The 22,281-nt window shown below is 41.7% G+C and overlaps 1 protein-coding gene across 4 annotated transcripts in view; it reads left to right on the top strand.

The window, feature by feature from the left end:
• LOC109928070 (paralemmin-2) overlaps positions 1-22,281 on the top strand; it is a 102,275-nt gene that overhangs the window by 53,429 nt on the left and 26,565 nt on the right. For all 4 annotated transcript variants that reach the window (XM_048602177.1, XM_048602178.1, XM_048602179.1 and 1 more), the window contains one exon: positions 4,922-5,052. In XM_048602177.1, the coding sequence (XP_048458134.1) occupies positions 4,922-5,052 (131 nt within the window). The remainder of the gene's footprint in view (positions 1-4,921; positions 5,053-22,281) is intronic.

Raw genomic sequence — 22,281 nt, 5'->3', positions numbered from 1 at the left:
TGATGCTGCTTGGCCTGCTGTGTTCATCCAGCTCTACACCTTGTTATCTCAGATTCTCCAGCATCTGCAGTTCCGACTATCTCTGACATTTTTAAGTTCACCTGTGATCATTACAGCTTCACAAATCTTAGTTGACTCAATTTAACAATCAATGACATTGATATGATTATGTCTGACCAAGATTTGTAACGTGCACTGTTGGTCAGTTCAGAAGCTGCATATGCAGAGTAATTTGATGGTAGATGTGTGTCCCATTTGAATCTATGGGTGCCTGTTTAATGAAACTGATCCTTCTCAGCCCTTACATTGCCTACAGAAAGACAAGACAGAGATACTGTGAACAATCAGATGAGGACAAAATGAGTGAGCAGTAAGAAAGCAAGCTAAGAACCTGGTGATGCATCCTGTGCATTAGCATGAGATAGCTGTATGTCCCTGTGCACTGAGTAACCTGGCAGGTTCATTGTAATGTACGGTGTCAGTGAGTTCCAAAGTGCAATGAACTGCTGAAGTGTCTTCCGAGGTAGTCCAAGATTGCACATGTTGATGCAATGATGTTTGTGTTTTGCTTATGTCAATCTCTTAATGGACAGTGGAGATAGTCACTGCCCATACAGCATGTTATGAGATGTAGGGGGAATGGTGGCCAGTTATAGAGGCCCAGAGAACACACCAGCAAGCTGCAGCTGCCAGGTAACCACTCAGAATTTCAAGTTAGGTTTTAGCATTATTTTGTTTCTGACTGGTACCTGGGAGGATTGCGAACTGCAATGAAATGAGGTGAGATTAGGTAATAATAAAATGCTAACGCTGCCACAAGGGTCATCACTGCTTACTAGTCAGATTCTCATCTAGCCATTGAGACCTAACCTAATGTTAAACGGAATATCAAATTGTTCTTCTCAGTGTCAAGAATCTCATTTTCCATTCTCGCTGCATTCTTCCAAATTCCTTGACATTACCCATATTGCTCAAGGGCTGGGAAGATTCTGCCCATAACTTCTACCAAATATCTTTGCCAGTATATAGATAGTAAGTAGATAACAAATGGTGGGGTGGTTCATTTTGGGGCCAAATAAGATGATAATATGCTCAGAGTAGTAGGGCAAGGCCTTAATACTCAATGAGTTCTTTGCATCTGTGTCAAATGAAGATGATGAACCTTGTAGAATAAGTGAAAATAGTGGAGGTAATGGAATAGTGTGAAAATTAAAAGGGAGGCTATGCTTCAGGTAGATAAGTGACATGGCCTAGATGGTTTGCATCCCAGGTTCCTAAAGGAAGTATTTGTAAAGATAACTGAAGGGCTTACCTTAATTTTTCAATTCCCCCCCCACCGCCCAGATACGGGTAAGGTGACAAAGTATCGGTTGATCTAAATGTGACATTTTTACTCGAGAAAGGCTGCAAGGACAGTTGAGTAATTACTGGCCAGTTAGTCTAGCACGGGTAGGGTTGGAGGAGAAGGAAACGTTTTGGGATCCTTAATCACGGAAGATAAACAGCATGCATTTGGATAGGAAAAGCTGAAAAAAACTGCTATTCCAAGGAATCCAAAACAAAAACAGAACTTTTTGGAAAATCTCAGCAGGTCTAGCAGCATCTGTGGACAGAAATCAGAGTTAATGTTTCAGGTCCAGTCACCCATCTTCAGAACCTTCAGGTGATATTTTTGTTGCATTTGGAGAAGTTTGAGGTAATTAAGGATAGCCAACACAGATTTGTAAAAGGCAGAACATGTTTGAGTTATCTAATTGAACTTGTTGATGAACTACTAGAAAAAGGTGGGGGGGGGGGTGAATGTGGTGAATGTTACCTATGGATTTTAAGAAAGAGTTTGACTAGGTGCCATATAAAAGACACTTGTTGAATAAGATAACCAATTTGCAATTGGATGAAAAAGTTTTCTTAGTGGCAGAGAGGAGCAAGTCATGGTAAGTGGTAATTTTTCGGCTGGAGGGTGGTGGACAGTGATTTTCCCAAGTATCAGTGTTCCAACCACTGCTTTCTTTTTGCTGTGTATAAATAACAGGTGAACTAACTGAAACCAATATCTTTTTAATAGGGTCTGGATGTTGAATGTCCGTTGCATCTTTCAAGGGTTCGTTCAAGGGTTTAGAACTTTGTAAAGAACATTTGAGTGGTGAATCAGCTGCTTTCTTTCAACCTCCCTGATTGATTAAACCAAAGGTTTAAGTTCTTTATATTTAGCTGACAGTTATACCATTTTTTATAGCAAATATAGCTATTCTGTAGAAACAAGGAGCCAATCAGCAAAGTTTACTTGAGTTGAAAAGAAAGCTCATTTTCATGCAAACGCGCGCGCGCGCACACACACACACACACACACACACACACACACTCTCACTCACACTCTCTCTCTCTTTTTGGTGTTCCTGAGATGTAAGTGTTTAACTGGAGACCACAGTTAGTTGGTTGATTTCTGGGATCACCAGAGGTGTTGTTATTGGAATCATCTCAAATTCTCAGTGGCCTTGTCACCAACTTTGTTTTTTGAGAAGTGGATGGAGAGAAACTTCCACAGCCTCTTTCAGTGCAGCAGTCAAAAATCCATCTCTTCTGTCAAATGCAGTTCATTGAAATGCAGTTTGGCTGCACACGCTGCATTCTGCAGTTTTGTTGTTTTTCAAGCTTCAAAATAGATTTGTAGAGTCATAGATTTATGCAATGCAGAAAAGACCCTTCGGCCCATCAAGGCTGCATGGACATAACTACCACTAATCCAAATTTCCTGCACTTGTCCCATATCCTTGAATGTTATGATGTTTGAACAACTCATCCAGATATTTTTTAAAAGTTGTAAGGCTTCCAGCCTTCACTACCTTCCCAGGCAATGCATTCTAGATTCCCACCACTCGCTGAGTGAAAGCATTTTTCCCCAAATCCCCTTTGAATCTTCCTGCCCTTTACCTTAAAACTATGCCCTGTCATGAGTGACCCATCAACCAAGGGGAGCAGCTGCTCTCTCTTCACTCTGTCCACCTTCATAATGTTATAAACCTCAATCATGTCACCGCTCGGTCTTCTCTGTTCTAAAGGAAACCATCAAAGCCTATCTAGTCTCTCCTTATAGCTCAATTTCTCCATCCCAGGCAACATCCTGGCAAACCTCCTCTGTAACTCCTCTAGTGCTATCACATCCTTCCTGTGGTGAGGTGACCAGAACTGCAACAGTACTCCAATTGTGGCCGAACCAATGCTCTGTACAACTCCAACATAATCTCCTTGCTCTTGTACTCTATGCCATGACTGATGAAAGCAAGTGTCCCATTGCCTTCTTGACTATCCTATTCAAGTGCTCTGCTGACTTTAGAGGGCTGTGAATAATTACCTCAAGATCCCTCTGTTCTTCTGAGCTGCTCACTGTCCCGCCATTCATTAAATATTCCCTCATCTTGTTTCTTCTTCCAAAGTGCATCACCAGGGTAAAATACCATCTGCCACTGCTCTGCTCATCTGACCAACCCATCTATATCTTCCTGTAATTGACAACCATCTTCTTCACTATAATCACTCTATCAATCTGGCAGGTGATGTTTTCATTTCCAACATGTGAAGGTTCTCAAAATGTTGCAAACTAGACTGGATTCATGCCTCCTAGAAGGGGAGCTGGGGAGGATGCTGTCTGACGTGCTGTGGTCTCCAGCATTTGTTGTTTTCAGTATAGCACCCACCCCTTCCCAGCCCTCAGATGCCATCACTTTTTGTCGCCCTAAGGTCACTCCTCCTAACCTCAGTCCTTGCCGTGTTTTCACTACACCACCTGACCTTCCCCTCTCTGAGGCTAAACATACTGTCCTCGGCAAAGGACTTCCTTCATACCCTTATGCCCACACCTTAACAAATATAGGGCTCACTATGACGTTGAACTGTTGTTTCACTGCCGCCATCTCCATGCTCACTTCTTTGGGTAGGATTCTGACCATTCACCCCACCCCCCATTCCACTAATTCCTTCACCCGCCTCCTGTATTCACCCTCCACTTGGATCCCTTCCCCTGGTCTCCCAAGATCTCTTCATTGAAAACTGCTGATATGACATTGGCCATCTCAATTTCTCTGCTCCTCACGCCCACTCTAACCTGCCTCCTTCTGAAATTGGCGCACTTCACTCTCTCAGGTCCAACCCTAACTTTGTTATCAACTCCTATTCTTCTGTAGTGTCTCAGTAATGTTCACTTTTATCATCTGAGTGGTAAAGTGGCAGAGATGAACACACACCCATTATATATGGAAACTGACAAAGCTCTATAATTAGAAAAAGATCCAGTCTTAATTTACTGCCCAGGTAGAAAAAGTTGAATACAAAAGAGCATCCTCTAGTGTATTGTGAGGTTTGTCATTTCTTACTTCAGTCATTAATACAAAATAGTGCTATATAACTGTGTAATTGATTCATGCAATAGTGGAGATCAAAATGACCAAAAATTAAAATATTTACAATCTTTGGTGAAAACTTTCAATGCAGTAATTTAAGGTGGATTGAAATGTAACAGCTTTATTGAAAAAGGGAGAAGAATCAGTAATCAGTTTAATGGAGGGAAAATTTTAGAAACAATATTTTAGGAGAAAATTAACAGCCAGTTTAATACAGATGGACAAATAAAAGACCTTGCATGACTTTGTAGGTCTTGGTTGACAAAAGTTACAGGTTCAAGAGGTTACAGTCCCCTCATTCTCTGAAGTAGCAGCAAAGAAGAGAGATCTTGCTTGTACTGCTCACAAAACAAAACTTTTCACTGTTATCAGTACATATGACAACAATAAGTCAAATCAAATCAAATCATCACCTGTAAGGTCCTTGTTGCAATGAAGCAGGCAGTTGATAAAAAATACCAGATGTTGTAATGATGTGTACCCTTAATGGAAAACATTACCTAATGTAATGCTGTTTCAAACAGTCAAAGAGTTTGCGAGAAAGATGGCTCTTGGAGGGAGTGACCACCATCTATCCTCAAGAAGAAGAGGCAATGAAGAAGCAGTACCAAGAAGATCAACTTCAATCAAAGAAATTGGAACAAAATATTCTCAGGTAAACCCAAGTTGTAGTGCTACTGCAGTCAGTGAAATACCATTTCAGAGCATTGTCTGCAGTTAAGGAGTGGACATTCTAAATGAAGCCATAATCTGGACAGAATTTTCATCAAAATTGCCTGTTGTAAAACATGACGGGTAGGTACATCACTAGTTTTACACCTCAATTAATTTTGCTCTCCACTTTTCCATTCTTACCAATACTACTTTTGAAGGTTATTTAGCACTCAGCAAGATCCTTTGATCCCAAGATCAGAGTTCCATTTTGTATGAAGTACATATTAAGCTCATTCATTTAATGTACCTTCTGCTATAGTTTCTCATATCTACAAAACTAGATTCTACAAGAAGGCCTTTGACTAATATAATTGTTTAGGGGCTAGAGGCAGAGTGATAACATCACTGGATTAGTAGTTCAGAGGCCGAGACTGATAATCTTGAGATGCAAGTTCAAATCCTACCCCAGCAAGTGGTGAAATTAGAATTCAATCAAAAATTTGGACTTTAAAAAAAAAAGTTTAGTGGCAACTATATAACAATTGTCAACCGTTATAAAAAAAACCCCGTTTGGTTCACTTATATCATCCTGTAGACCTGGTCTGACCCACATATGATTTCATTCCCACAGCAATTGACTCTTAACTGCCCACTGAAATGAGCTATGTGTGGAGTAGAGTGGAGCTTTCCTGATATATCTGGATCTCTATATCTAACTGCACATGTGGAGACATGGCAGTAGCTGTCACCATCACAAGGCTAAACCCTACAAGCTTCACCGTTATTACTACCTCCAAATCCAGGCTGCTGATCTATTTAAACAACTGTTGTCTGGCATCTTGCACTTGCATTATCTCTCCCAATCAGAAGACACACCATTTTGCTGGAAATGTGACCCTCACAATGCCTGGAAGCTTCCAGTATCTTATGTTATTTCATTTGTCTGTACATGTTTAAGGGAAGCAGGGATTATTCATACACAGCTGCTGCAGTCAATTTTTTGAATTCTTTTTTAGTTCAGATACAGAAAGCTTAAAGGAAAGTTACTTGAGCTTGCTATTACAGCAACAGTGAGTCATAATATTTCTATTAATATAGAATGGCATCATTGGGTCCCTAACAATTATCAAAGTTATCCTGGGAGCTGAATGAAAAAATGAATGAAGTCTCTTTGAGAGATGAGTAAAAGATCAGTGTGATATTTTGGTTATTCTATGGATAAATTTAGCCTGTGGTGCTTGGAAAACATTTTTCAAAGTTGAAATTTCACCATGTCACATATAAGAAACACAATTGAAGAGTGCTTCAAACAATTGGCACTGTGTGTAAATGAAAGTTCCTTCTATCCTTTTATTTTGTAACATTTTTAAGAACAGTCTATGTTAAGTTTAAAATGATTGATGTGGAAGATATGTCAACTATTACATCTATATTTAAACTCCTTGTCAAGGGTATGAGAGAGAGCAAGTAATTAAAGCGATTACCCAAGGACAGTGGAATAGTAGTCTCATTGAAAGATCCATTACACTTGTATGCTTATAATGGGTGAACAAAACCCAATGTGAGTTTAGAAGTATGTTCATTTTATAAAAATAGAAATTGCTGAAAAAGCTCAGCAGGTCTGGCAGCATCTGTGGAGAAGAATCAGAATTAATGTTTCAGGTCGAATTAACTAGTTCTGAGTAAGAGTCACTTGACCCGAAATGTTAACTCTGATTTCTCTCTACAGATGCTGCCAGACCTGCTGAGCTTTTCCAGCAATTTCTATTTTTGTTTGATTTACAGCATCTGTAGTACTTTTGGTTCTTATTATACACGCATTGTCACATTTTCAAGTGTCTCATTCCCAATACATAGTGAATACCATTTGTCCTATTTGCAATTTATCTTTTGAAAAGATACAAAAGAGTTCCTGTCAGGAAATCTTGCCCCTATGATCACAGGCTAGACATTTTATGTACCGTAATTTGCTTTCAGATAGAAATATAGAAGATAGGAGCAGGGGGAGGCCATTCGGCCCTTCAAGCCTGCTCTGCCATTCTTCATGATTATGGCTGATCATCCAACTCAATAGCCTAATCCTGCTTTCTCCCCATAACTTTTGATCCCATTTGCCCCAAGTGCTATATCTAGTCTCCTCTTGAATACATTCAATGTTTTGGCATCAACTACTTCCTGCGGTAATGAATTCCACAGGACACCACTCTTTGGGTGAAGAGATGTCTCCTCATCTCCATCCTAAATTGTCTAGTTTGAATCCTCACACTGTGACCCCTGGTTCTGGACACACCCACCAAAGAGAACATCCTCCCTGCATCTACCCTGTGCAGTCTTGTTAGAATTTTATAAGTCTCAAGAGATCCCCACTCATTTGTCTGAACTCTAGCAAAAACAATCCCAACCTAGTCAATCTCTCCTCATACGTCAGTCACACCATCCCCAGAATCAGTCTGGTAAACCTTCACTGCGCTCCCTTGAGAGCAAGAGCATCCTTCCTCAGAAAGGATTCCGAAACTGCACACAATATTCTAGGTGCGGCCTCACCAAGGCCCTGTATAACTGCAACAACACATTCCTGCTCCTGTACTCGTAACATCTCACAATGAAGGCCAACATACCATTTGCCTTCTTTACCGCCTGCTGCACCTGTATGCTTACCTTCAGCGACTGGTGCACAAGGACACCCAGGTCCCGCTGCAGACACCCCTCTCACAATTTCTAGCTATTCAGGCAGTAATCTACCTTCTTGTACTTGCTTCCAAAGTTATTAACCTTACATTTATCCAAATTATACTGCATCTGCCATTGATTTACCCACTCACCCAACCTGTCGACATCATGCTGAAGGATCTCTGCATCCTCATCACAGTTCACCTTCCCACCCAACTTGGTATCATCTGCAATCTTTGAGATGTTACATTTTGTTCCCTCATTCAAATCATTAATATATATAGTGAATAGCTGGGGTCCCAGCACTGATCCCTGTGCTACCCCACTAGTTACTGCCTGCCAATTTGAAAAGGACCCATTAATTCCTACTCTTTGTTTCCTCTCTGCCAATCAGTTTCCTATCCATGTCAATACACTTTCCCAATCCCAATCACTTTAATCTCGCACACTAATCTCTAATGTGGGACTTTGTCAAACGCATTCTGAAAGTCCAAATCTACTACATCGACTGGCTTCCCCTTGTCAACTCTACTAGTTGTATCTTCATAGAATTCCAACAGATTTGTCAAGCATGATTTCCCCTTCATAAATCTATGCTGTCACAAAGGAAAACTAAGATAATTTTTTGTCTTGGGCTATGCCAGGACTGAGTGCTCAAGTCACCACAGTCTTACCAGACCATAGGGCTACCCTCTCATTAGAGAGAGGCAACTGTTGGTAAGAGTTGACTGAGGGCCACACCCAGGTGAGGGGAGAGTCCTTCATAGTGACCTCAGCTCGTGTGGGGATTGATCCCACGCTGTTGATATCACACTGCTATGCAAACCAACCATGCAGCCAACTGAGCTAAACCGATTCCCTAGGTACTAGGGAGAGGTAGAGAAAACAGAGAGAAAAAGAATTAGACATGCTGCAGAAAATTGAATGAAAACAGACTCAAACAAAGTGAAAAGGAGAGTATCTTAGACCACAAAAATAATTTGAAAATTGTAGCAATAGTGAACAGAGGAGAAGAAAGTGAAGAATCTGTGGAATAAACTGTTTGATCCAGCTATGGTATGAGGGGGGTAACAATGAATGAATTTACTGATTTTTCTTTTCATTGAAGGTTCATTAATCAGCATCAGTGGTCAGGGCAGGGGAGCCAAGGGTTCAAGGTAAAGCAGTTTGTATAAGTGGCCTCTTTTATGGCATCTAACTCCTCACCTCAAAGACCTTTTTTTTAAACTTAACCTCTGAGGGTGTCCAGTTCTGATTCAATAGACACAGAGTGGCTGATAGTTAAAGTAAACATGTTTTATAATCTTATCCATAAAATAACATGATTAAATATGCTCACCTCACACCTAAGTCATTGGAATTTCTCTCCCACCCAACTTTAAAGAGAGCTGTGGGGTGCACGAACTTGATTTCAATTCTTGTACTGCCTGGTTTCAGCCAAGAGAGGGAGCTAAAATCATCCCACAATCTGCAAAGTTATTAGATTCCTATTTCCACAATGCTTATTGACTGGTTATTCATAGTATAGGGCTACAAAAATACAAAGTGCGTTTTCAGGAGTCTCAGAGAGAGTTCTCTGCAAGCAGCATGGAAGTCAGAGTGCAAAAACGGCTGAGGCTGTATGAGGGGAATGTTCATTGGCTTTTGTTCAATTAAAATTCTTGTTTGTTGCTCCATTTGTTTGAACTTGATCAGAAAAGCAGATTGCCACTCACTGATTACTCTGTGTATTGATGCTAATGACGGAATTGATTTTTCAGCATTACAGAGCATCCAATAAAATTATGAAGGGCATAGGTAGGGTATTCAGGAAGAGACTTTTCCCTTTAATAGAAGGATCAATGACCGGGAGCATAGATTGAAGGTAAAGGGCAGCAGGTTTAGAGGGAATGTGAGGAAAAAACCTTTTCACCCACAAGGTGGTGGGAATCTGAAAGTCACTGCCCATAAGGGTGGTAGAGGCAGAAACCATCATAACATTTAAGAAATATCTAGATGTGCACTTGCGATACCAAGGCATACAAGTCTATGGGCTAGTTGCTGGAAAATGGGAATAGCATAGCTTGGTGGTTGTTTTTGACTGGTGTGGACATAATGGACCAACAGGCCCTTTCCTGTTCTGTAGATCTCAATGACTCTATGTCAGCACTGAAACTGGTGATTTGGCTGAACTGGTTTTCAGCAGCTAACTAAATATCTACCTCGGCTGATTCCATTATCTCTCTTTTCTCATTTACCTCATGTATGCATCAAGTTTTCTTTTAAAGTTTCCTTTTAATGCTATCTGCTTCAATTATTTGATGTAGCAGTGAGAGCCATCACTACCGGTCTTTAACAGAATTCTCTGCAAGCTCTATTTAATCTATTCGTGACCATTTACAGGTGTGTCCCTTTGATCTGGACATGCTCACAAATGAAAACAATTTCTCACATCCACCCTATTGAGTGGCATGGTGACTCAATGGTTAGCACTGCTACCTGACAGTCCCAGTGACCCAGGTTCAGTTCCCTCCTTGAGCAACTGTCTGTGTGGAGTTTGCACTGGCTGCATGGGTTTCCTCCAGGTGCTCTGGTTTCCTCCCACAGTCCAAACATGTACAAGCTAGGTGGATTGGCTATGCTAAAATTGCCTGTGGTCTTCAAGGATGTGTGGGTTATGGGGGATGGGTCTAGGTGGGACTGGCGGAGAGTTGGTGTGGACTTGTTGGACTGAAGGGTCAGTTTCCACACTGTAGGGATTCTATGAACACCTTCATCATTTTAAGGACTCCTCTTCATCTTCTTTCCAGACAGAACAGCAACAACAAATTTTTCAACCAGAGACAATCTCTCAGCATCTATGCCCCCTCAGTACTTAAATGTTTCAATGTAATTGTTCTAAACTTCAGTAAATAGAGGCCCATTATACTCAATCTCTCAGCCCAGAAAACAATCTACTGAGCCTTGGTTGAAGTGCAGTCAAAGGCACATGCATCCTTCAACAAGGAGGAGACGAAAAATAGCCACATTGCTCAGTCTTGTCTTCCAAAGCAATCTATTGCAGCAAAATGTCCTTGCAAGGAATGTTTTCACGCAAAGAATGGCCTTCTGAACAAGGTGGTAGAAGTGCAAACCTAACCCCAACTCCCAGTAATTATGGGTAATATAATTTGCCTTCTGAGTTGCTTGCTGGACATATATGGCAGCTTTCTGTAATTTGTTCAAGATACCCAAATCTCTCCGCATTCATACATTTCTTTGTCTTTTAGAAAAAAAACACTTTTCCATTCTTGCTAATTAAGTGGGATGTTTTGTGTTCAATATTACTTCAGCCACCTTCTTTGCAAATCTGGTCCATACCCCTTGTCAGCCTCTTTACATCTTCCTCATAATTTAACTTCTCACCTAGCACTGTACCATTGACAACCTTGAATGTACTGCATTCAGATTCACCTAAATCATTGAAATAGATCATAAATAGTTGGAACACAAATATTGATCCTAGCAGCACTCCACTAGCTTTGTCCAGTCATCCCAAAAATGACCCAATTATTCTTTATCCTCACTAATATTAGTAATACTATCCCCAGTTCTGAGACTCCTAACCTTGCGGAATTTACTGAATGCTATCCGAAATTCTCGATACACTGCCTTAATGGTTAACTTTCACCTACCCTGTTCACTACACTCTTAGATAAATCTCATACATTTGCAAGACATGGTTTCCCATTTAGAAAACAATCCTCTCATCCTAGACTAACAGAATAGCAAGAAAAGTTCTCTTTATTTATCTTATCAATTCACTTTTAAATGCCAAATATCTCAATCAAATCAGCCTACAATGTCCTGTACTACAGCAAATAGAAGCCCAATTTATGTAACCACTCCTCATCATCTAATCCTCAAACCCCCTGATATTATTCTGACGAATCTTTGCTGAACTGTTCAGATCACTGTGAAGTTAGCAAATTAAATATTCTGTAGTATTTTGATTAACATGAAGTCAGAGCGTTATTCATGTCATTGAGGTGGTGATAATGGAAGTACTGCCAGTGGCTTATCTCTTATTTCAGAGAAATTGAAGTCTTTAATTTTGAAAGGAGATCAACAATGAGGATATTTATAGAAATGTATACCTCCAACAGCATTTTCTTAAGGATAGTCTGGGGTGAACAGTAAATGCTGGCCTTGCCTCAAATACTGAACCCATGAATAAATTAAAAAGTGACGCAAACAATTCAAGAGTCAATTAAATGCATCAATAGGAATAATTTTATGGTGCTTTGAAAGGATAAGTTCAGGTTGACTCAATGACTTCTTTTAATTTTTATCTACAACAAAATCATAGCCTCCTTCAGCACTGTAATTCTTCTATTTCATTGGTTAGGTTTATGTAGGTTTTCCACAAGAGCAGCTCAGAGTCCTACTTCCCTATCTTTTCCGTGCAGCCTGAAGTTTTTGTTTGCTCTTTGAATAATCATCCGTTTCTGAAAGCCGCAATTGAATCTGCCTCCACCCCACTCTTAGGCAGTACATTTTGCAAAGAACTCTTTATTTCGCCTCTATTTCATTCACCTTGAATCCATTTCCTCTGCTTCACAACCCAATGGAAACCAGATTTTCTTATCTTTCACATCCTTCATTATTTAAAACACTTCCAGAAAATCTCCTTTTCACCTCTCTCTAAGCAGAACAACCCTCAGCCTCTCCTTTCTATCCACATAATTGAAGTTCCTCACGTTTGGAACCATTTGGTGTATCATTTTCGTACAAAAACAGAAGTCGCAGAAAAGCTCAGCAGGTCTGGTAGTATCTGTGACGAAAAAATCAGAGTTAACATTTCAGGTTCTGAGGAAGGGTCACCGGACTCAAAATGTTAACTCTGAATTTTTCTTCACAGTTGCAGCCAGACCTGCTGAGTTTTTCCAGCAACTTCTGTTTTTGTTCCTGATTTAAAGCATCCGCAGTTCTTTCAGTTTTTATATCATTTTTGTACCCTGTTTAATGCTTTCCTAAAGTGTGGTAATATTAGAAACGATTGTGACTGCTGGTGGAATCTCACATTGCAAATTTTAGATGTGCAACAATCAGATTGGGAAAGGAACTGCAATAAAGTATGTTCCTCCACTGAGTAACAGAAAAACGATGACACAGATCATCTTTCTGCCACTATGGGTCACTAGTGAGCTTTATATATTCTATAGAGCTGTCATCCAAAAGCAGTTAAACTCCAAGAGTTTGAAATGCATTAACTGTACTTAAACAATAATCCAATTATTGACTAAATATATTTGACTTAATATTCACTTAAAGTGTGTACATTATTCCAGACTGACTATATAAGCTACCAAGGAGCTAGTTTCATTCCTTTCTGTGTTCGATGCACTCGCAACCATTTTTGTAAAATTTGATGCATCTTGGAAGTTCACTAGTTCAGTCACTAGCTCAGCTAGTGTCGATGGTTTGGGTGTTATAATTGACCAAAAACTGAACTAGGCTAGCCAGATAATTGTGATTGTTGGAAGTCAGTCATCTCAGCTCCAGAACATCTCTGCAGGTGGTACACAGGGTGGTATCTTTGGCCAAATCATCTTCAATGCTTCATCAATGACCTACCATCTATCATGGGATCAGAAGTGAGGATATTCATCAATAATTGCACAACATTATCACCATTCATGTCTCCTCAAATACTGCAGCTGTCCATGTCCAGACATAGCAAAGCCTGGACAATATCCAGTCGTGGGTTGAAAAGTGGCAAGTAACATTCACGCCTCACAAATGCTAGGCAATGACCACCACCCAACAAGTGAGAATCTAACCATCACCTCTCACCATTCAATGGCATTGCCATCACTGAACTCCCATTATCAACATCCCATTACAATTTATCAGAAACTGATCTGGAGTAGCCAAATAAATACTATAGCTTCCAGAGCAAGTCAGTAGCTAGGAATCCCGCAGTGAGTAATTCACTTCCTGACTTCCCAAAGCTTGTACACCATCAACAAAGTGCAAATCAGAAGTATGCTTGAATACTGAGATAGTAGGAACTGCAGATGCTGGAGAATCTGAGATAACAAGGTATAGAGCTGGATGAACACAGCAGGCCAAGAAGCATCAGAGGAGCAGGAAAGCTGATGTTTCGGGTCTAGACCCTTCTTCAGAAATTTCTGAAGAAGGGCCTAGACCTGAAACGTCAGCTTTCCTGCTCCTCTGATGCTGCTTGGCCTGCTGTGTTCATCCAGCTCTATACCTTGTTATCTCTATGTTTGAATACTCCCCACTTGTCTGTATTAGCATTTCTTCAACAGCACACAAGAAGCGTGACACCATCCATGACAAAGCAGCTGCTTAATTAGCATCACATCCACAAACATTCACTTCCTCCACCATGAACACAGCAGCAGCAGTGTGTACCATCAAAAGATGCATAGCAGGAATTCGCCAAGGTATCTTAGACAGAATCTTCCAAATCCACAACTTCTACCATCTAGGAGGACAAGGGCAGCAAAACATGGGAACACTATCACCTGCAAGTTCTCCTCCAAGTACTCAGCATCCTGCCTTGGAAATATATCACCGTTCCTTCAATGCCACATGGTCAAAATCCTGGAACTCCGCCATAATGGTAGTCATCTTGTTGGAAATGGTGGCTAATAACCCCTCGACAACTACCCTCTATCTTCTACGAATAAGCCAGTTTTGTATGCAACCTGCCAACTTACCATGGACTGCATATTGTTTTATCTTCTGGACCAGCCTACCACGAGGGACCTAGTCAAAATGCTTTAGTAAAATCCGTATAGACAACATCCACTGCCCTAACCACATTAGTCATCTTCATCATTCCTAACAAACTCAATCAAGTTTATGAGACAAGGCTACTCCTGCATAAAGAAATGTTGACAATCCTTAATAAGTCCATTCTTCTCCAATTGCAAATAAATCCTGTCCCTAAGAATCTTCTCCAATAATTTCCGTATCATTGAGCTAAAGCTCACCAGCCTATAATTTCCTGTATTATCCCTGTTACTCTTCTTGAACAAAGGGACAACATTAGCTATTCTCCAATCTTCTGGGATCTCACCCTGTGGCAAAAGAACCTCAACTGTGCCTAAAGAATGCTACTTACCACTTATGGATGTTGTCTTTTTCTGAAGCAGGGTCCCGACCTGAAACATCAGCTTTCCTGCCCCTCTGATGCTGCCTGGACTGCTGTGTTCATCCAGCTCCACACTGTGTTATCTCAGGCTCCAGCATCGGCAGTTCTTACTATCAGTTTCTCTATATGGACGTAAACTGCTTCAGTGCCTGAGGAGTTGAGACTTGTGCTGAATGTTGTGCAATCATGTAACCTTATGATGCAAGGATAAGATTTTATGCAATAATGTAAAATAAATTATATTGAATTTGCAGCTGATTTTAACTTTCTCCTGCCTGTTATTTCCAGCTGCTATCTTATCCGTTTTCACGGTTGAAGTCCATAATGAGCCCATAATGTGAAATTAGTATATAGCAGACCTTGTAGGGGGATGTCAGGATCACTTCCATGGAAGGCATTAGTGAACCGGTGGGTGTTTGCCACAGTCCAGCAGATTTCATGATTGCTTACCGGTGCTAGACCTCAAAATTACCTGGATTATTCAATTCTGTTTCACAACTTGCCCTCCTGGGATTTGAATATGTAACTACTGTATTGCAAAACCTATTGTCCAATTATTACGCCTGTGCAATATTTTAAATTGAAAATTTGTCTGCGTCACTACCTAGTATATTTTATTCAATCAGTCATAGGATGCGGGCATTTCTGGCTGGGCCAGCATTGATTACTCATCTCTAGTTGCCCTTTGAAAGATGGCCTACCTGAATTGTCACAGTCCATGTGCTGAACATACACCTATAATTCCATTAAAGAGGGATTATGGAGTTTGTGAGGGAGTGGTGAAGATGATTGATAAGGGTAATGGATGTTGTCTGTACAGACTTTACTAAAGCATGTTGACATGGTCAGTCATGGTAGGCTTGTCCAGAGATTAAATCATATGCAATCCCTGGTAATTTGGCAATTTGGATATAAAATTGCTTTGTTCATAGAAAATTTCCACTACCTCCAGCAGGATGTCGCTACCAGATACATATTCCCATCCCCTTCCTTGTCAGCCTTCCAAAGAGACCATTTCTTCCGGGATACCCTGGTCCACTCCTCCTTCACTCCCAACACCTCCCTACAGCCCATGGCACCTTCCCCTGTCACCACAAAAGATGTAACACCTGCCCATTTCCTTCCTCTCTCTTTACCATCCAAGGCCCCAAACATACCTTCCAGGTGAAGCAGCATTTTACCTGCGCTTCACTCAATCTAGTCTACTGCATTCGCTGCTCACAATGCGATCTCCTCTACACTGGGGAAACAAAGCGCAGACTGGGTGACCACTTTGCAGAGTACCTAAGTTCTGTCTACAAAAGAGAAGAACCTTAGCTTCCAGTCACCCGCCACTTCAACACACCACTGTGCTCCCTGGTCAACATCTCAGTGTCAGGCTTGCTACAGTGCTCCATCTTCTCTCGTGTTCTTAACCCAAACCCCACACACCAGGCCTCTACATCACATGGGCAGCTACCACAAACCAAAGTCACCATCAGCAGCTATTCATTCCCCAACTGACCTTCACCCATTCCTTTATGTGTCCAACTGTTCTTCTCTCTCTTTGGGTTCTACCTCTACTCATTGTTTACTCTTCCCCCCTCCCCTCCTCCACCCCATCTTCTGCATAAATACCAACCTTTCCAAGCTCCCATCAGTTCTGAAGAAGGGTCACTGGACCCAAAAGGTTAACTCTGTTTTCTCTCCACGGATGCTGCCAGACTTCCTGAGGTTTTCCAACAATTTCTGTTTTTGTTTTTGATTTCCAGCATCTGCAGTTATGTCATGTTTTTAGTTGTGGAAGGGATTTTTTTTTTCTGATCAGAGGTCTGTGACCAGTGGTGTTCTGTAAGGATCAGTGCTGGGACCACTGTTATTTGCATATTTTTTAAATGATGTGGATGAAAATGTAGGTGGTCTGATTAATAAGTTTGCAGATGACACGAAAATTGGTGGAGTTTTCGATAGTGAGGAAGGTTGTCAAAGTATACAGCTGGACATAAATTAGTTGGAAAGGTGGGCAGAGAAATGACAGATGTAGTTTAATCTGGACAAGTATGAGGTAGCACATTTTGGGAGGTCAAATGTCAGAGGAAAGTATACAGTAAATGGCCAGACCCTTAGGAGCATTGATTTACAAAGGGATCTTGAGGTCCACATCCGCAGTTCCCTGAAAGTGGCAACACAAGTGGATAAGGTGGTAGAGAAGGCATATGACATGCTTACCTTGATTGGTTGGGCCATTGAATATAAAAGTTAGCAAGTCATATTGCAGCTGTACAAGACATTGGTCAAGCCACACTTGGAATACTGTGCACAGTTTTGGTCACCACACTAGAAGACGGATGTGCTGGCTTTGGGGAATGTGCAAAAGAGGTTTACCAGGATGTTGCCTGGTTTGGAATGTATTAGCTATAAGGAAAGATTAGACAAACTTTAATTGTTTTCAGTAGAATATTGGATGCTGAGAGGGCGACCTGTTAGAAGTATATAAAATCATGAGAGGCATGGATAGGGTGGATAGTCAGTCTCTTTCCCAGGCTGGAAATGTCAAATAGTAGGGGGCATAGGTTTAAGGTGACAGGGGATAAGTTTAAAGGAGAAATGCAAGCGCAGCTTTTTATACAGAGGGTAATAGTTGCATGGAATACACTGCAAGGGCAGAAACAGATATGATAGCAAAAGTTTAAGAGGCATTTAGACTGGCACATCAATAGGCAGAGTAGAGGGATATGGGCCATATGCAATCAGATGGGATTAGTTTAGAATCATGGTCAGCACAGACTTGGTGGACCGAAGGAAATTAAAACTGAAAGAATTTCAGATGCTGTAAATCAGAAACATAAACAGAAATTGCTGGAAAAGCTCAGCAAGTCCAGCAGCATCTGTGGAGAGAAATCAAAGTTAATGTTTGGGGTCAAGAGACCCTTCATGATGGACAGAAGGGTCTGTTCATGTGCTGTACTGTCTATGTTCTAGATTCTTAACCACACAAGTGCCAGGTGATTACTATCTCCAATTAGAGAGAATCTAATTAATCACTCCTTGATGTTCAATGGCATTACCAATGATTAACACAGAGGGGCCTACCAGAGACCAGAAACTGAACTGGACAAGCCGCACATATACTATTGTTCCGAGGGCAGATATTCTGTGGTGAACAACTCATCTCCTGATCTTCCAGGCCCAAGATTTTTGGAGACTAAATGTCCCTATGAAGATGCGCTACAGAGCCACCCTAACTCCTTATCATTTACTTCACTTATCTTAACACTCAAGTCCCCACCAATAACCATCTTGGGCCTGAAAGATCGAGGCCTATATGTTCATATAACATCAACTCGAATTCTTTTAAACTCTAATCAGCGTAGGTCCAAACTGTTCAATCTTCATCAAGGACTTCATTTGAAAGGAAATAAATGTTAATTTTTCAGGTCAAATTAAAGTTTACATTCACATTCCAACCGTAGTGCAAGACAAATGTATCAGGAAAACATTCTACTGAAAAGTATGAAGTTGTGTTGTCAATGTCAGGAACCTAAATTGGGGGAGGGTTTTTGTCAGTCATTATATATGAATAAATGACATTTCCACAATGACAGGAAGGTCCATTTTCTAACAAATGTATGAATGTATTCCAAAAGAATACACTTACTATATTTTTGGAAATAGCAATCAAAAGCAATCTTTTCCCTTTGTCAACAATATTGTTGTCTATAGCAAATAAAGGAATTCCTCCCTATTCACATATAAAATTGAGGAATTTTTCATTGTGTGCTTGTGAGTTGACCGCTATGTTAAAGTATAAGACTTGTTAAGTTGAATTAAACAGAGTTCGAATGGTCAAAAGCCATTATAGATCACAACTGAAATCTCCCTCAAGCTACTCACAACCTTATTGCAGTGATTCAACATCTCATGGAAAATTACTTGCTGTAGGCAGGATTTTCCATTTCCTAATTGATCATAATCTAGGCTCAGCATGCTGTTCGGCTGAATAACTTCAAAAATCAATTGCCCTAAGGTTATTTCCAGCCCTTGTTTATTTGAACCAAATTTTAAACAAGACAGATAATGCTGGAACATTTTCAGCAGGTCAGGCGGTATCTGCAAAAAGAAAGTAAAGTTTATATATGCAGTCTGAAGGCCTCGCAATTCAAGTGAACAGACAAATTGAGGAGATAGGTTTGTCACTAACTCATTAACACTTTAATTCATTCAAAAAAAGATCAGGAAGAATTCCTGTTTTAAAATTAATAGAATAAGGAGAAGAGTCAGGTTCAGAGAGGAATGGGATGTAAGTTAATGCCCTGAAATTACACAGAAAGTAATTTTAGGCAGACTGCCAGTGGAAGGCACTGTTTAGAGGTGAGGGTGTATCCTGAGAGGATAGTTTTGGTGTTTTAAAGTGTCCTTCATCTATGCGTCAATGAGATTCATTCAAAAGGGGTAGAAATGCGTGCGAAGGCTAGGGACAAAAGGGCTGCAATTATGCATTTGCTCTCTTTGCTTGTCAGAAACACATATTGAAAATGTTGACATAATTTTCCCTATGTGCAAATCCCCTATATTACCCAAAAAGCCAAACAAAAATAAGTGCAACTGACAATATGACAGTCATCATACACACTGTGTAAAATCTCTTTGTCTCCAGCAATTCCTTTAGTTTATAACAGCATCTCAAATGTCTGTAATTTTACTGCCCCAGAAATGTATATCTCAGATGAATGAAGCAGCAAAATTGGATGAGCTAATGGACGTACCTACACCGGCCCTAAACCCCACCTCTTCCTCCGTTACATTGATGACTGTATCGGCGCCGCCTCGTGCTCCCACGAGGAGCTCGAACAGTTCATACACTTCACTAACACCTTCCACCCCAACCTTAAATTTACCTGGACCATCTCTAACACCTCTCTCCCCTTCCTGGACCTCTCTGTCTCCATATCGGGCAACCACCTCGAAACCGATATTCATTTCAAGCCCACCGACTCCCACAGCTACCTAGAATACTCCTCCTCCCACCCACCTTCCTGCAAAAATGCTATCCCCTATTCCCAATTCCTTCGCCTCCGCCGCATCTGCTCCCAGGATGAGGCATTCCACTCCCGTACATCTCAGTTGTCCTCGTTTTTCAAGGACCGTAACTTCCCCTCCTCGGTGGTCGAGAACGCCCTCAACCATGTCTCCCACATCTCCCGCACCTCATCCCTCACACCCCGTCCACGCAATAAAAACCAAAAAAGAATCCCCCTCGTCCTCACGTACCACCCCACCAACCTCCGGATCCAACGCATCATCCTCCGACACTTCCGCCATCTGCAATCCGACCCCACCACCAAAGACATCTTTCCCTCCCCACCTTTATCTGCTTTCCGGAGGGACAACTCTCTCCGTGACTCCCTTGTCCGCTCCACACTCCCCTCCAGCTCCACCACACCCGGCACTTTTCCCTGCAACCGCAGGAAGTGCTACACCTGCCCCCATACCTCCTCCCTCACCCCCATCCCAGGCCCCAAGAAGACTTTCCACATCAAGCAGATGTTCACCTGCACATCTGCCAATGTGGTATACTGCATCCGCTGTACCCGGTGTGGCTTCCTCTACATCGGGGAAACCAAGCGGAGACTCGGGGACCGCTTTGCAGAACACCTACGCTCGGTTCGCAACAAACAACTGCACCTCCCAGTCGCGAACCATTTCAACTCCCCCTCCCATTCCTCAGACGACATGTCCATCCTGGGCCTCCTGCAGTGCCACAACGATGCCACCCGAAGGTTGCAGGAACAGCAACTCATATTCCGCTTGGGAACCCTGCAGCCCAATGGTATCAATGTGGATTTCACAAGTTTCAAAATCTCCCCTCCCCCCACCGCATCCCAAAACCAGTCCAACTCGTCCCTGCCTCCCTAACCTGTTCTTCCTCCCACCTATCCCCTCCTCCCACCCCAAGCCGCACCTCCATCTCCTACCGACCAACCTCATCCCGCCCCCTTGACCTGTCCGTCCTCCCTGGACTGACCTATCCCCTTCCTAACTCCCTACGTACACTCACCTTTCCTGGCCCCATCCCCGCCTCTTCGACCTGTTTGTTTCCTCTCCACCTATCCTCTCCTCTATCCCTCTTCTATCCGCCTCCAACTCTCTCCCTATTTATTTCAAAACCCCCTTCCCCTCCCCCTTTTCTGATGAAGGGTCTAGGCCCGAAACGTCAGCCTCTCTGCTCCTATGATGCTGCTTGGCCTGCTGTGTTCATCCAGCCCTGCACCTTGTTGTCTTGTAATGGAAGTAAGCCTGGTTTATGGTTCATCAGCTTTAAGTTCTATTATCATGAAGAAAATAAGAGCTCGGAACAGGAATAGGCTATTCAGCCCCTCAAGCCTGTTCCAGCATTTCATATGACTATGGCTGATCTCATCTCAGACTCAACTCCACTTTCCTGCCCACTCTCCATAACCCTACAACTCATTTACCATCTTTGTTCACTCTCCTAAATTCCACATAATATAGGCCTAAACTGCTCAATCTCTCTTCATAAGACAAACTCCTCTTCTCTGGAACCAATCTAGTAAACCTGAGGGTCCTGATAAAGACCCAGATATTATTTTAACTGTGTCAAGGTATCCAATACAATTACATTAAGGGGAAAATGACAAGTAAATGGAAAATATGGTTGCACAAAAGCAAAACACTGAAGATTCTGTAAAAATGAAACAAGAGCTGGAAAAGCTCAGTAGGTCAGACAGCAGCTATAGAGAGAAACAGAGTTAATAGGCAGGATTTTCCACTCCTACCTGGAGTATTTAGAAGGGCAGAGCGTTGGGGGACAAAGGGCAGGGGACAAAGGTTCAGCCCCCTAGCAGTCAGTTAAAATTTTGCTATTAAGTCCTCACAGCTTTACAGATGGAACAGTGTTCCCAACTTTCACTGTAGAAACCTTTTAGTGTTCATCAGCATGTTATAAATATTCATTAGCACCCCGTTCTACTGGAATTATGGGCAAAATCTTGGTAGTCAAAAATTGGGAACATGTGTATTAACCAACCTGACTACATACAGTGTACCTCTTCCTCAAAGCTCATGCTGCTGGGAAAGTCGTTGTACGTTCAATTGTGTAGGATTATCCATAGAATCTCTTCAGAGTGTAAGCAGGCCATTCAGCCCATCAAGTCCATGCCACCCCTCTGAAGAGCATCCCACCCCTACCCAATCCTCCTAACCCTGCATTTCCCAAGGCTAATTCACCTAACCTGCATGTTCCTGGACATTATTGGCAATTTAGCATGCCAATCCACCTAACCTTTACATCCTTGGACTGTGAGAAGGAAACCCACATAGACAATGTGCAAATTTCACAGAGACAATCGCTCAAAGCTGGAATTGAACATGGGGTCCCTGGTGCTGTGAGGCAGCAGTGCTAACCACTGAGCCATT

Source organism: Rhincodon typus, chromosome 10 (assembly GCF_021869965.1).
Source record: "Rhincodon typus isolate 14 chromosome 10, sRhiTyp1.1, whole genome shotgun sequence".
NCBI lineage: Eukaryota > Metazoa > Chordata > Chondrichthyes > Orectolobiformes > Rhincodontidae > Rhincodon > Rhincodon typus.
The sequence above is the reverse complement of the archived record's forward strand: the minus strand, read 5'-3'. Positions and strand labels throughout refer to the sequence as shown.